Genomic DNA, 12,986 nt, shown 5'->3' with positions numbered 1-12,986 from the left:
ACTTCATTTTTGTGGTGTTCCTCGAGTGACATGAACAAATACCTGTCATAACCTGGACCTGCTCCCTCTCTGGTGATTGGAGGTGGACTCTGTGAGTCTGCAGATATCCATTTTTAGTCATTTTCCAAGCCGTTCCTCAGAAATAAACACCTGTGACCCGTCAGATTCACGCCGCAGACACTCCCGCTCATATTTTCTATCACAGCTGAGGCATTCACGCTTGTGTGTGTTGCACATCAGCATCATATTTTGTTTTGCCATGATCCCACCTCCTGACTTTTGGCTGCCCTAGCTTGCCGTTTCGTTTGACTGACAGGTTTCTGGATACACTGGGAGCATTTTATACACCGTGTCGAATCCCTTCCAGGAGTCGTGAATCAGTGCAGTTATGGCGTTTGTGAAGCAGTGACTTACTGTGCTGCTGTGTTTCTGACTCGAGCCTGCTTTCTGGCATCGTAAGACACGAGCTGAATTCAGATGGGACTGCTTCAAAACAAAACAGCCTCCAAAGTGGGAGGTGCGCGGTTTGGTGGAGATACACATAAATCTGTTTATACACTGAACGCTTTTACATGTGAGGTTCTGGTTGTTCGAACACATTTGTCAACAGTCTTTGGGGTCTTTACTTTCTTGATTAAATTTAAACCAAATATCATGTAGAAAAGCCCCAAATGTGGAAACATACCCCACAAAGTATGCTAAACCAATCACCCATTGTGTTTATTTGACATGTATTGAGTACCTGAGCTGCCTCGGTCATTTCACCGCAGCATTCGTAAATAGCTTGTCATTGTCGATGGTGAAAGCTCGTACAGCTAACTGGACGGGACTGCTGGAGTATTGTGTTTGACCACACACAGACGGATGAATTTAGCCTGAAATACAATGTGTTTCACAACGAGACCACATCCCTTTTTTGAACCACAAACACACATTTTTCTCTTGTTGTTTTAAGTCGGCTGGATTGGATTGGGACAAAGGTTGTCAGGATCACTTTGGAGCTTTATTAAAGGTCTTAAAAGCTGCTGAGGAATAGTTTTTAAAGCTGAAGTGATAAATGTGTTCTCACTAAAAGAGGATCAAATGACTATACATGCTGGATAAAGGAGGGCTGACTGGTTTGGTCTTTCTATTGTCAGATTTCTGTTGTTTGCAGCCACATCAGGAGGCTTTGTCCAACTAAAGTACCCCGAAATCAACCGTGAACAATCTTTCTAGTGAATTAAGATAAGAGAATACTTTATTGATCCCTGGGAGGGAATTGCAGCAACACAGACACCGTAACAAAATCAGTACAACATTAAGAACAGAAACAAATTTGAAATAAAGTGAATATGAAATAAAAGATGGATCAATAGAATAAGGATACTACGGAAGCGTATTGCCTTCACATGAGAAAAAAAAAATTTGCTCTGTTTTTCTGAATTAATGAGTTAATTATCTAGGAATTAGGAGAATATTTATATATATGTTTTAATACTTAATTCTAATTTTATTTTCCAAATTACAAGAAAGACAATGACAGGAAAAATACACCTGATATACAATAAGACTAACAAAAATTGGCCCTGTTTTGATGAATTAACATAGCGTGACAATAAAATCCAAACAGCACCTCAAGGCCACATTTCATACGTTAAAATAAATAATAAATGGTATAGAGCATATTTACAGACAATAAGTATAAAACAATCAATCATTTAAAAGGTGCAAATGAAGTGCAAATGGGGACCACAGACACATTTTTTTTAAAAACACAGACACTGTTCAGTGGTCTCACGCTGTCTTTCTTTTAAGATAGAGCCAAAGGCTTCAAGTGAAATAAGGTCTGTCAATTTCAAATCCTCTTGGGGCCTCATGTACAAAGACTGGCATGGATTTCCTCATGAAACATGGCGTATGCTCAAATCAAGAAAATGTCGTCCGCACAAAAATATCCAGTTGTATGCATCTGTGCGCAAGGATCAACAGCTGTAGAATGGTGCGTACGCCAGCCATGAAGTTGGCGTGAGGCACCGCACATTTTCACGGTCATTTCACTCATACAGAGCGTATGCCACGTTTTTGTGCATACACAGCCTTTATACATGAGGCTCCTGGAGTTTATTCCAAGCAGAGGGTGCAGCAGAACTGAACGCTCTTTTCCCTAACTCTCTCCTAACATAAGGTACACAGTTGGAAAATGTCACTGGTGCGCAAGGCGTAGTGGCTTTTAGTTATTTGGAGATACACAGAATAATAAGTCGCAACCAAGCCAAAAAGAGAATTGTAAACAGGCGCAGCCAGTGTGTATGCCTGCTTATATTCAAAGATGGCCAGTCAGTCTTAAGTTTATGATGCCCACTTTTGCTTTACTTTAATAACAACAACAAAGAAGTTAATGTCAGAAATTTTCAATTAAGGAGTATTGGAAAACAAATGACAAAACGTTGGCGAATACCCCGATATCCCGTTCATCAGGAGGCTGTATCGATGAAACGCTTTGAGGGAATATCTTCAAAATTGGTGCAAACATCACCTTCAACTTGAGGGTGAAGTGATTTAAATTTGGTGGTGAAAGACCTTTGTGACTCACCGCACCTCCCAATTTCGTTTTATGACCTCGTCCGAATACATTTTTTAAACATTACATCAGAAATATTCATTCATGTGTTTTCAAACATTCAGACAGATGTCGAGACTCAACCATCATTCTCATCCGTCTGCATTGCTTTCACAACTCCTCCTCTTCCTTCCTTCCTTCCTTCCTCTACCTTCATTCTTTCATTCCTCTTTGATTATTCGCCCTCTTCATCCCTCCATCCGACCCCACCTCCCTCCGCCTCCCCTGCTTTCTTTCCTCTGCTGTCTATTTGTTCAGCCGTTAGCAGCTGAGGAGCTTTTAATGGACTCTTTGATAAACGTCTGTCGTTAAATGGAGGGATGGAGGGATGGAGGAGGAGGAGATGGAAGGGTGTGAGGTGGAGGTTAGAGGTACACTGTTACAGTAAATTGATGTAATTAACCGGTACTAGCTCCGCCTGCTAAGTATCCTCATTTTTTAAGTTTCTGAATGTTTTTTAGAATTAGAGTTAAATGTTAAAGGAAATAAGAAGTTAATGATTTATTATTGTTTGTTTACGACTCATTACTGCTCTGAGTTTGACGATAACTTCCTGTAGATTTACAGAATGTGAGCCGTGTCTGAATCTACATTTTCAATATTGAATAAAAAGAGAGGGAGTAAAGATGGAGAGACTTCATTTGAAACATCTGACTGGTCCTTTCACCTTTGTTCCTCTTCAGTTCAGTCTCTTTCCTTTCCTACACCTTCTTTCCTCACCTGTCATTTTCTTACCTTGTCTGTTTCATCCCTCTTTCATTCTTCTCTCTTCTCCTCCACTTTTTCCTTTTCTGCCCTTTTCACTTCTTGTTACCTTTCCTCTCCACAGCTTTACTGTTCTTCCTTTCCTTGTGATTCCTGTGCTCACCCGTCTCACCTCTCTTCTTGCTCCTGTCCTCACTTTCCTTTGATTCTTTTTCCTCCTCTCTTCTTTCCTTCCTCTTACTCCACTCACCTTTTCTTGTCTTTGTTTCATCCCTCTTTCATTCTTCTCTCTTCCACTCCATTCTTTCCTTTTCTGCCCTTTTCAATTCTTGTTACCTTTCCTCTCCACAACTTTACTGACTCTGTTTGTCTTTTCCTTGTGATTCCTGTGCTCACCCGTCTCACCTGTCTTCTTGCTCCTGTTCTCACTTTCTTTCTCTTCTTTTTCCTTCCCTTTTACTCCACTCACCTTTTCTTTTCTTTGTTTTATCCCTCTTCCCTTCCACTCTTTCCTTTTCTTCTTCCTCTCCACAGCTTTACTATTTTCCCTTTCCTTGTGGTTCCTGTGCTCACCTGTCTCACCTCTCTTCTTCATCCTGTCCTCACTTTCCTTCTCTTCTTTTTCCTTCTCTTCTTTCCATCCCTTTTACTCCACTCACCTTTTCTTTTCTTTGTTTTATCCCACTTCCCTTCCACTCTTTCCTTTTCTTCTTCCTCTCCACAGCTTCACTGTTCTTCCTTTCCTTGTGATTCCTGTGCTCACCCGTCTCACCTCTCTTTTTGCTCCTGTCCTCACTTTCCTTCTCTTCTTTTTCCTCCTCTCTTCTTTCCTTCCTCTTACTCCACTCACCTTTTCTTTTCTTTGTTTTATCCCTCTTTCCTTTTCTTCTTCCTCTCCACAGCTTTACTATTTTCCCTTTCCTTGTGGTTCCTGTGCTCACCTGTCTCACCTCTCTTCTTCATCCTGTCCTCATTATCCTTTGATTCTTTTTCCTTCTCTCTTCTTTCCTTCCTCTTTTCTTTTCTTATTTGACTTTTCTGTCGCTTTTTTGCACCTGTCCTTTTGTTAACATGAATTTGTGCCGCAACGAACTACACAGTGATAGCCGACCAATCATCACGACCGACGATATGACGTTGGAAGGAAGAGGAGCTCGGTTAGATGACACCCGGACATGCTAACGTCACTTACTCCCAGAAGAGCGTCTGCTATTTCCCACCAACGTTTCTCTTGCTCAACGACACGTCATAAAGGCAACTTCTTTCCGTCTCATGGTTCCATCTTCGCAGCACCAACTTCATCGTTCTTCTTTCACTTCAAAATTTCGTTTGTTTCGTGACTTTTGCACGTACAAAGCGCGCTGAGCTCTCATTGGTTAAGCTCTCTTGTGTGATGGAACAGATCGTAGAAGGCAGGAGGTTGTGAGGCGTCTCAGACGTGGTCTTGATTGGCGTTCACTGGGACACACTGCACGAGATAAAACAATGGATTTTCAGGGGTGACAGGTCTTGAAGGTCTTATCTGCTGGATAGGCTTTAATCTGTCTTAAAACATGAGGTCTGACCTCGGCGGTAGACTTCTCTTGGAAACCTTTCAGGAACTAATTGAATTCAAATCTGAAGAAGCTGAATGAGGCCCATTTCTTTGTTCCTCTCACTGCTCTTCGTTTTCCCTTCACTGTCATAACTTGTCTCTTTCTTTACGTTCTTCACTCACCTACACTCCTTTCCTTTTCCATTCATTCACTTTTCTCACCTTCCCTCAACCTTTCATTCCATCCCTCGCCTTTCCTCCCCTTCCTCCCCTTCCTCCCCTGTCATGTCTTCTCTCTCCCTTCTTTCCTACCCTCTGTTTCCTCTTATCTTTTCTCACCTTTCCTCAACCTTTCATTCCATCCCTCGCCTTTCTTTGCCTTGCCTCACCTGCCGTGTCTCTTCTTCTCCTTCTTTCACCTCTACTATCCTGTTTCCTCTTATCCTCTGTCACCTTTCCTTTACCCCTTCACTCTTTAGCTTTCCTTTCCTCCTCACCCCTCTCTTTCCCCTCCCTCCCTCCCTCCCTCCTTCAGGCGTGCCTCAGGCTAATGGTTCCCAGTTGTGTTGAACTCGGAGACAACAGCGTTCCTGTCATACAGACCTACCTGTGTGTGTGAGTGTGTGTGTGTGTGTGCGCACGCCCACCTTCAGTACATGTAAATAGAATTAACCCATTTCACGCTCAATCTCACCCTCTGAGAACTGACCCCCCACACACAAGCTGTTTCGTGTGTGTGTGTGCATGCTGGAGGATATCCGGCTGCTCGTAGGTGTGTGTGTGTTTGTGGAACATATGTGTCCGCACGTGTGTGTAATTTGATTTCTCTTTGAGGTGAGCGCTGCCTCTTGAATGAACCGAGCTCCAGACTCTTCCTGAAGAGGACCTCGGGTTCACTCTCAGTGAGGTCGCTCTGCTGCCGTCTGCTTAGTTTCATGAGGTGAGGTGACTTTTGTGGAGCGTAGAGGAAGATGAGTTTGTTACAGCGACATTAAATGAAGATGCTGCCTGGAGAACTAATGGGAAAAAGTCTGTTTTGATGCCTATTGATGGTGGGCGCCATATTGGAAATGCTGACTCAACCTAACTTTCAGTCGACCCAACAAGAGCCAAAGAGACTCAGCTTTAACGGCCAAATTCCACCAGATCTGTGTCCAGTCTGTCTCCGATCCATCACAGCACTGGATCTGATAGGTTTCTATTCTAGTCAGTGTGTTAACTTCCACTGGATCTGCTCTGTTGCATTCCAGCTGTGTCTCTGATCCAGCAGGTCGAAGCCCTCCAGATCAGATACATCTAATCCCAACAGAGCAGATGGAGCGGGACAGGAAGTCAGCCACCAAAACAAAATGAAAACATCCGGTTAATTTTCAGAGAAATTGAAAGAAAGCAGAAAATAAGAAAGAAAGAAAGAAAGAAGAATGAAAGACAGACAGAAAGAAAAAGAAAGAAAGAAGGAAAGAAGGAAAAAGGAAGATTGAATAAGAAATTGAAAAAATGAAAGAAAGAAAGAAAGAAATAAGAAAAAAGAAAAAGAAAGAAGGAATGAAATGAAAAAGGAAAGAAGGAAGGAATGAAAGAAAGAGAAAGAAAAAAGAAAGAGAGAGAGAGGAAAAAGAAAGAGTGACAGCAGGTATGAAGGAATGAAAGAGAAAGAGAGAAAGATAATAGAAAAGAACAGAAAGAGAACAAATAAGAAAAAAAGAATGAAAAGAGAAAGAGAAAAAGAATAAAGAAAGAAATTAACAAAAAAAAATGAATAAGAAGAAAAAAGGAAGGAAGAACAAAAAGAAAGAGAAAGAAAAAGAACATAAAAGAAAGAAAGAAAAGGAGAAAAAAAAAGAAAAGTGACGCGGTGAAGAGGAATGAAGGATGAAAGATATAAAAAGAACAAAAAGAATAGAAAGAAAAAAAAGGAATGAAAAGAAATAAGAAAAAAGGAAAAATAAAGAAGGAATGAAATGAAGAAGGAAAGAAAGAAAGAAATGAAGAAAGCAGGCAAAAAAGAAGGCAAGAATGAAAGAGTTCTGGTTTCCATAGACCTAAAGCATCCTGAGGTTCACATCGTAAAACCAGCCTTCTTCTAGCCTCACAGTAACGTTTTAGCCGACCTCACTAGATCTGTGTCCGGTCCGTCTCCGATCCATCACAGCACCTGATCTGATAGGTTTCTATTCTAGTCAATGTGTTAGCTTCCACTGGATCCACTCCGTTGCGTTCCGGCTCCGTCTCTGATCCAGCAGGTCAGAGCCCCTCAGATCAGATAAATCCAATCCCAACAGAGCAGATGGAGCGGGACAGGAAGTCAGGTTTCACCAAAGCAAAATGAAAACATCCGGTTAATTTTCAGAATAAAACACTCTGTGTTATCACCAGATCGTATTTCACTTAACTACAACAACAAACCAAAGTCATGATGAGCGGAGCCAGGCCTGGAGTCAACAGGTCAGAGGTTTTCAGAGGACCAGAAAGACAACATGGATGAGGAGAGTAGGTCCTGACACAGATTTGGTGGAAGCCTGATGTAAAAGCTACTGTGTGCCCGCAAAACTTGTAACCTTAATATCTGCACAACTAATGAGTAATACGGAAACAAACCTTACTTAAAGTGTGTGTGGACTAAGAAATGAGCTATTCAGACCAAAACCGTTTTTTGAACCAGGCTGTAAACATGTTTAATTCTGCTCTAAAGTTCGGCTTTTTTGAATGGGTGTGTATGTGGCTTCTGGTGCTTTTGTGGCCAGCCTCCAGTGGACACTAAAGGAACTGCAGTTTTTTGGCACTTCCGCATTGGCTTCAATTCTCGTGGCCGGAGGTTTGCCGTCAGTTCCCAGATTGACGCTGTTTTGGGCAATCATGACTTGGTGCCTGGATCCCATTTGGCTGGAATGAATGTCTTCATTTTGGGGTTTTTGGGGCTGAAAACTTGATTTAGGATGATTTAATTTCACACGTTTCTGCAACAGACACTACAGAAAACAACAAGACATCCTCATAATGATGGCACACTCTGTTGGGACTATCATGTTCTCACGCCAAAAGAACGCCAAAGAGAAGAGACGGCCCTTTATGATAAAAACCTTGAAGCTGTTTCATTCGATCATTTTTAGCAGCAACTTAAAAACAATAATGGAACTGACACAGATTTATGTGAAGTCTAACTGATAACATCAACTTTTATCTCTTTGATTTGAAGTGGAAGTCTTTTGTTGCACTGAAGAGCGTGTCAGAACACGATGGACTGTTGTAGTTAGAGTCAGATTTGTGGTGAAGTCCCATTTCTGAAGAACACAGTCAACAAGTCAACAACAGAACCATCTGTTTTAACACACAGTGCAGTAACACGATGATAACAGATTCACAGCAGCACTTAGAGCTGAACACTTAGCACAGTTTAACAGTCTGACCTGTGTCTGATCTCATTTTGTGACTAATGACGGTATTTAAATGTCTGAGTCTGGTGTTTATTAATCACCTGGAGGTGTGTTTGTGTGTGGGACACACATTAAAGCAATGCCAGGTTTAATTTGGCGAGTACAACCCGGGGTAGAACACGCACTTCCTGTTCTTGTTTTGCTTCTTATTTCACACAAAGGGACGAAAATGAATCAAAACAGCTCAGCGTTTTTAAAGTTTTATTAAATAACTGTGAGAGTGTTATGAAACTTATGATTTTTAAATGAAGTAGACAAAACAATAATCATGTATTTTATGATTCTGGGTTAGAAAATAAGCAAGGCAAGGCAAGGCAGCTTTATTTGTATAGCGCATTTCATACACAAAGGGAACTCAATGTGCTTTACATTAATAGATTAAAAGCATTGGAGACATTCAGACAAGCATAAAAGAACATGATTTAAATATTATAAATTATTATATATATTATATATTAAAAATTACATTAAAAATTGAATTTAAAGTGGGTTAAAATGAGCTAAGATAGGAAGGCAGTGGGAAATAAAAAGGTCTTAGTCTTTGATTTAAAAGAGGTGAGAGTTGGAGCAGACCTGCAGCTTTCAGGGAGTGTGTTCCAGATATGTGGTGCATAATGACTAAACACTGCTTCACCATGTTTCCTTCTGACTCTAGGGACTGAAAGCAGACCAGTACCTGATGACCTCAGAGGTCTACATGGTTCATACAGTAGCAGCAGATCAGCCTAAACCATTCAGGTCTTTGTAAACCATCAGCAGGAGTTTAAAGTCTATTCTCTGACAGACAGGAAGCCAGTGTAGAGATCTAAGAACTGGAGTGATGTGGTCTACTTTGTTGGTCCTTGTTAGGACTCGAGCAGCAGCATTCTGTATGAGCTGCAGCCGTCTGATGGACTCTTTAGGGAGTCCTGTAAAGACCCCGTTACAGTAGTCTAGTCTGCTAAAGAGAAATGCATGGAGGAGTTTTTCTGCATCCTGCTGAGACATGAGTCCTTTAATCCTTGATATATTCTTAAAGTGATAGTAGACTAATAGGCTAAAATAAGAAAATTAGAATATTTGTATTTAATTTTTATAATTGTTTTTGTTTCAAGTTATTTTTCTTTCACCAGCTGATTTCTTTTTCAACTTTTCAAACTCGAACCTGATTTTAAAGTTTTCCTCTGCTGCGTTCTTTTCGTGTCTTTGCTTCGCTTTCTTTCTTTTGGAATGCAGACGTCGAGGTCAAGACCACGGCGAGTCACTGAGACCGACACACACTCCATCACACCCACACAAACACATGTTTGGGTCTCTGTATTAATGCGTTGTCATGAACTTCCTCATCCGCTGCCTTTTATTCTGGTTGGGCCACTTCATCATTCTGACTGCACCTGAACGCAGCACGCTTTAGTTTAGCTCACTCTGATTGTGTGTGTGTGTATTTGTGAGTGTGTGTGTGTATTTGTGAGTGTGTGTTGACCTCCCAAAAAATATGATAAAGTGCACCTGAACCTGTTACCACTGTGTGTACTGTTAATGTTTGCATGCATGTGTTTCAGTGTGTCTTAGTGGAGGTGTTTTAAATGCTGTAATTATCATTTTTAATAATAATTGTTCTCTCTCTCTCTCTCTCTCTCTCTCTCTCTCTCTCTCTCTCTCTCTCTCTCTCTCTCTCTCTCTCTCTCTCTCCCTCTCTCCCTCTCAGGGTAAAGTGGCTCAGACGGCGTGCATGTCAGCCTGTAAACACATCTCCACCTCCCTGATGCAGCTGCTGCTGGACCCTGAGGTCCGACAGATCTCGATGGGAGCTCTGCAGCAGCTCTACACCGACGTCAAGGAGTGTGAGAGTGAGTGTTGCATACATGTCTTTAATATTACAGGTGACATTTTCCCTCCCTCTCCCCTTCCTGAAAACACCCCCAACTTTTCTTTAGCGTATTTAACTTCCTGTATTTTGCTTCGGCTTAACTTCTTCCTGTCCTCATGCCTTAATATCCATTCTTCCTATTCCTAGTTCCCTCCCCATCCTTTTTACTTCGTCCTTTAATTATCCCTTCTTGTTTTCATTCATGTGGTCAATGAGTTTAATTTGTAGAATTATCATTTATTTATTTTAATTATTAATTTATTTTTATTAAATTGTATTTATTTATTTTATTTAATTAATTATTATTCTTTTTTAAATGTAATTGTATTTATTAATTTTAATTATTTAATTATTATTCTTTTTTTTTATTTAATTGTATTTATTTATTTTTATTATTTAATTATTATTCTTTTTTTTTAATTTAATTGTATTATTTATTTTTATTATTTAATTATTATTATTATTTCATTTAATTGTATTAGTTCATTTAAAATAATTAAATATCTGCCGAAAGACACAAAAAATTAACAATTTGCTTGATTTCAAGACAAAAATATTTTAATTTGAAAATTATAATTTAAAAAAAAGAAACAAGTATATTTTTTAAAGTGGACTTGGACAGTGCCATGTGTGCAGTTAGCATTTAAAGGCATAGGGGGCGCTATGGATCAACCGTTTGAACACTCCTGCAGGAGAATCTTTGATCTCTGAGCTCTGAAAGTCCAAACATGTCACTTTTTTTCTCTCATCTTTCTCTCTTACATGTATTTTCCTCCTCCCTCCTCTCCATCATTTCGTCTCCTTCCCTCCTCCCTCCCTCTTTCCTCCCCCCTTGTTCCCTGAGACTTAAAGATGCAGATGAAAGAGGCGGAGGAGTGGAAATCTGTGAGGCGTTGCTGGCGCCGTTTTTTTACGCGATCAAGGTCCTTAGAGTCACCGCGCGGGTCGCAGTGTGTGTGTGAGAGTGTGTGTGTGTGTGTGAGAGAGAGAGAGAGAGTGTGTGTGTGTGTGTGTTTCAGAGAGTGTGTGTGTGTGACATGATGTGCAGTGACATGCATGCAGAGCTGCAAAGGGGTTAGGAGGTTACAGAGTTGCATACCCAGGGCAGACGGAGGGATGAGGTGAGGGAAATCAGGGAAGGATGGAGGAACAGTGGAGGGATGGATGGATGAAAAAAGGAGCAAATGAAAGAAAAAAACTGGAGGGATGACAAAAATGTAGGTAAGAAACAAGGAAAGGAAAAAACAATGAGACCTAGAGGGATTGAAGTTGGAGGAAAAAGATGGATGAGAGAGAAAGTTGAGAGAGAAACAGGAACAAGGGAGCATTTAAAGGAGTGAAACTAAAAGTTCTCAGAGGATGGGATGGAGGGATTCAGATAAACGAGTGATTTACTGTAAACCACAATCATTAAAATCTGAATGAGGAAGAGAGGTGGATTAAGGATGGGTGGATTAAAAGATAGAGGCATGAGGAAAAGAGAGGAACAGAGGGACAACTTGATGGAAGAAGAGGATAAGGAATCAAAGTTAGAGTGATAAAAGAGAGAGCAAATGGAGAGAAAAGTTGATTTTGAGGAGGGGAATGAACAAAAATGTGTAAAAATGATAGAAAGAAATAATAAAAGAGAAAAAAACGAAAGAAAAAACCTGAATAAATGAAGAGAAATGAACTGAGACGTGAAACACAGATTTAAAGAAAGAAAGAAAGAAAGAAAGCGACCTCAGACGGATGAAATGAAAAAAAGGAGGTTATATAGACGGATGGAGCAGAAAGGGATGAAAGAAGTGGAGGAACAAGAGGGCAGAAAAGATGGGATTAAATCAAAGAGGTGTGAAATAAAAAAAAAAGAAAGCAAAAGAAAAGAGCAGGAGGAAAAAAAAAAGAGGGCAGAGAGGACAGGAGCAGGAACCAGGGGGGAGGAGAGGAAAGATTAAAGAGAAATCAGGGGTGAGGGTGAAAGAGGGAGGAAGGAGGAATTAGAGAGGAAATAAAAGGAGGAATTTGAGCATCCTGATGGATAAAAAGAAAAAGAGGAAGAGAGCGGAGGAGAAGAGGTGAAAGTTTAGAGAGTGTTGTTATAGTTTGAAGGAGGTGAGAGTAAAGTAATGACGGAAAGAGAGGAAGAGGGAGAGATAAAGTACAAACTTTATTGGATATGTGATGAAAGATAGAAAGAGGGATGTGATTCGTCTAGATTTCCTGTATAAAATACAAAGATAGAAGAACAACTTAGCGCTTCTCTCGGTCCTCAAAGACGCTTTACATGAAGTGAAGAAACAAAAATGGAGGTGGGGAGAGAGGAGAGGTCACGTGTTGGAGGCGTTTTTGAAGAGGTAGGTTTTGAGTTGAGTCTAGTCAAGAATATCTCATTAGACTCGACATGAGCCACACTGACGTGATAAATATCTCACTTCAAGATATTACATATAAAATATAAAACCTGAATCTCATGTTACAAGTGAAAATGCAACAATCAAACCTTCTTAAAGAAACCACATGAAGTAAATGTTGCTTCAATTGGAAGATGTTATTATTACAATCAATGAAGTCCTGATTTTATATTTTTTATATATCCTGAAAAAGAAGCTTGTTTGGATTGGAAATGGATTTGACATTAATTAAGTAATAATTAATTAATGAGTTTTTGTTTTTTTTGTAATAGAAGTTAAACGAGAGAAAATTTGAGATTTTTTCAATGGAACGATTTTAAACGTTCAAGATTAATTTACTTTCCCCATTTATTCACACACATCAGAAAAAAGACGAGACGCAGAGAGAGCAAAATATATGAATATGAATCACTAGAATTACCTCCCTTGTAAACAAATGTGCTAAAAATACTCATAATAAATACTTTAA

At 40.0% G+C, this 12,986-nt stretch overlaps 1 protein-coding gene across 1 annotated transcript in view; it reads left to right on the top strand.

Moving 5' to 3' along the window:
- exoc6b (exocyst complex component 6B) overlaps positions 1-12,986 on the top strand; it is a 134,445-nt gene that overhangs the window by 81,114 nt on the left and 40,345 nt on the right. Inside the window, exon 19 of the mRNA XM_034676475.1 lies at positions 9,963-10,104. Within this exon, the coding sequence (XP_034532366.1) occupies positions 9,963-10,104 (142 nt within the window). The remainder of the gene's footprint in view (positions 1-9,962; positions 10,105-12,986) is intronic.

Source organism: Notolabrus celidotus, chromosome 23 (assembly GCF_009762535.1).
Source record: "Notolabrus celidotus isolate fNotCel1 chromosome 23, fNotCel1.pri, whole genome shotgun sequence".
In the NCBI taxonomy this organism is placed as follows: Eukaryota; Metazoa; Chordata; class Actinopteri; order Labriformes; family Labridae; genus Notolabrus; species Notolabrus celidotus.
This window is presented reverse-complemented; position numbering and strand designations above follow the sequence as displayed.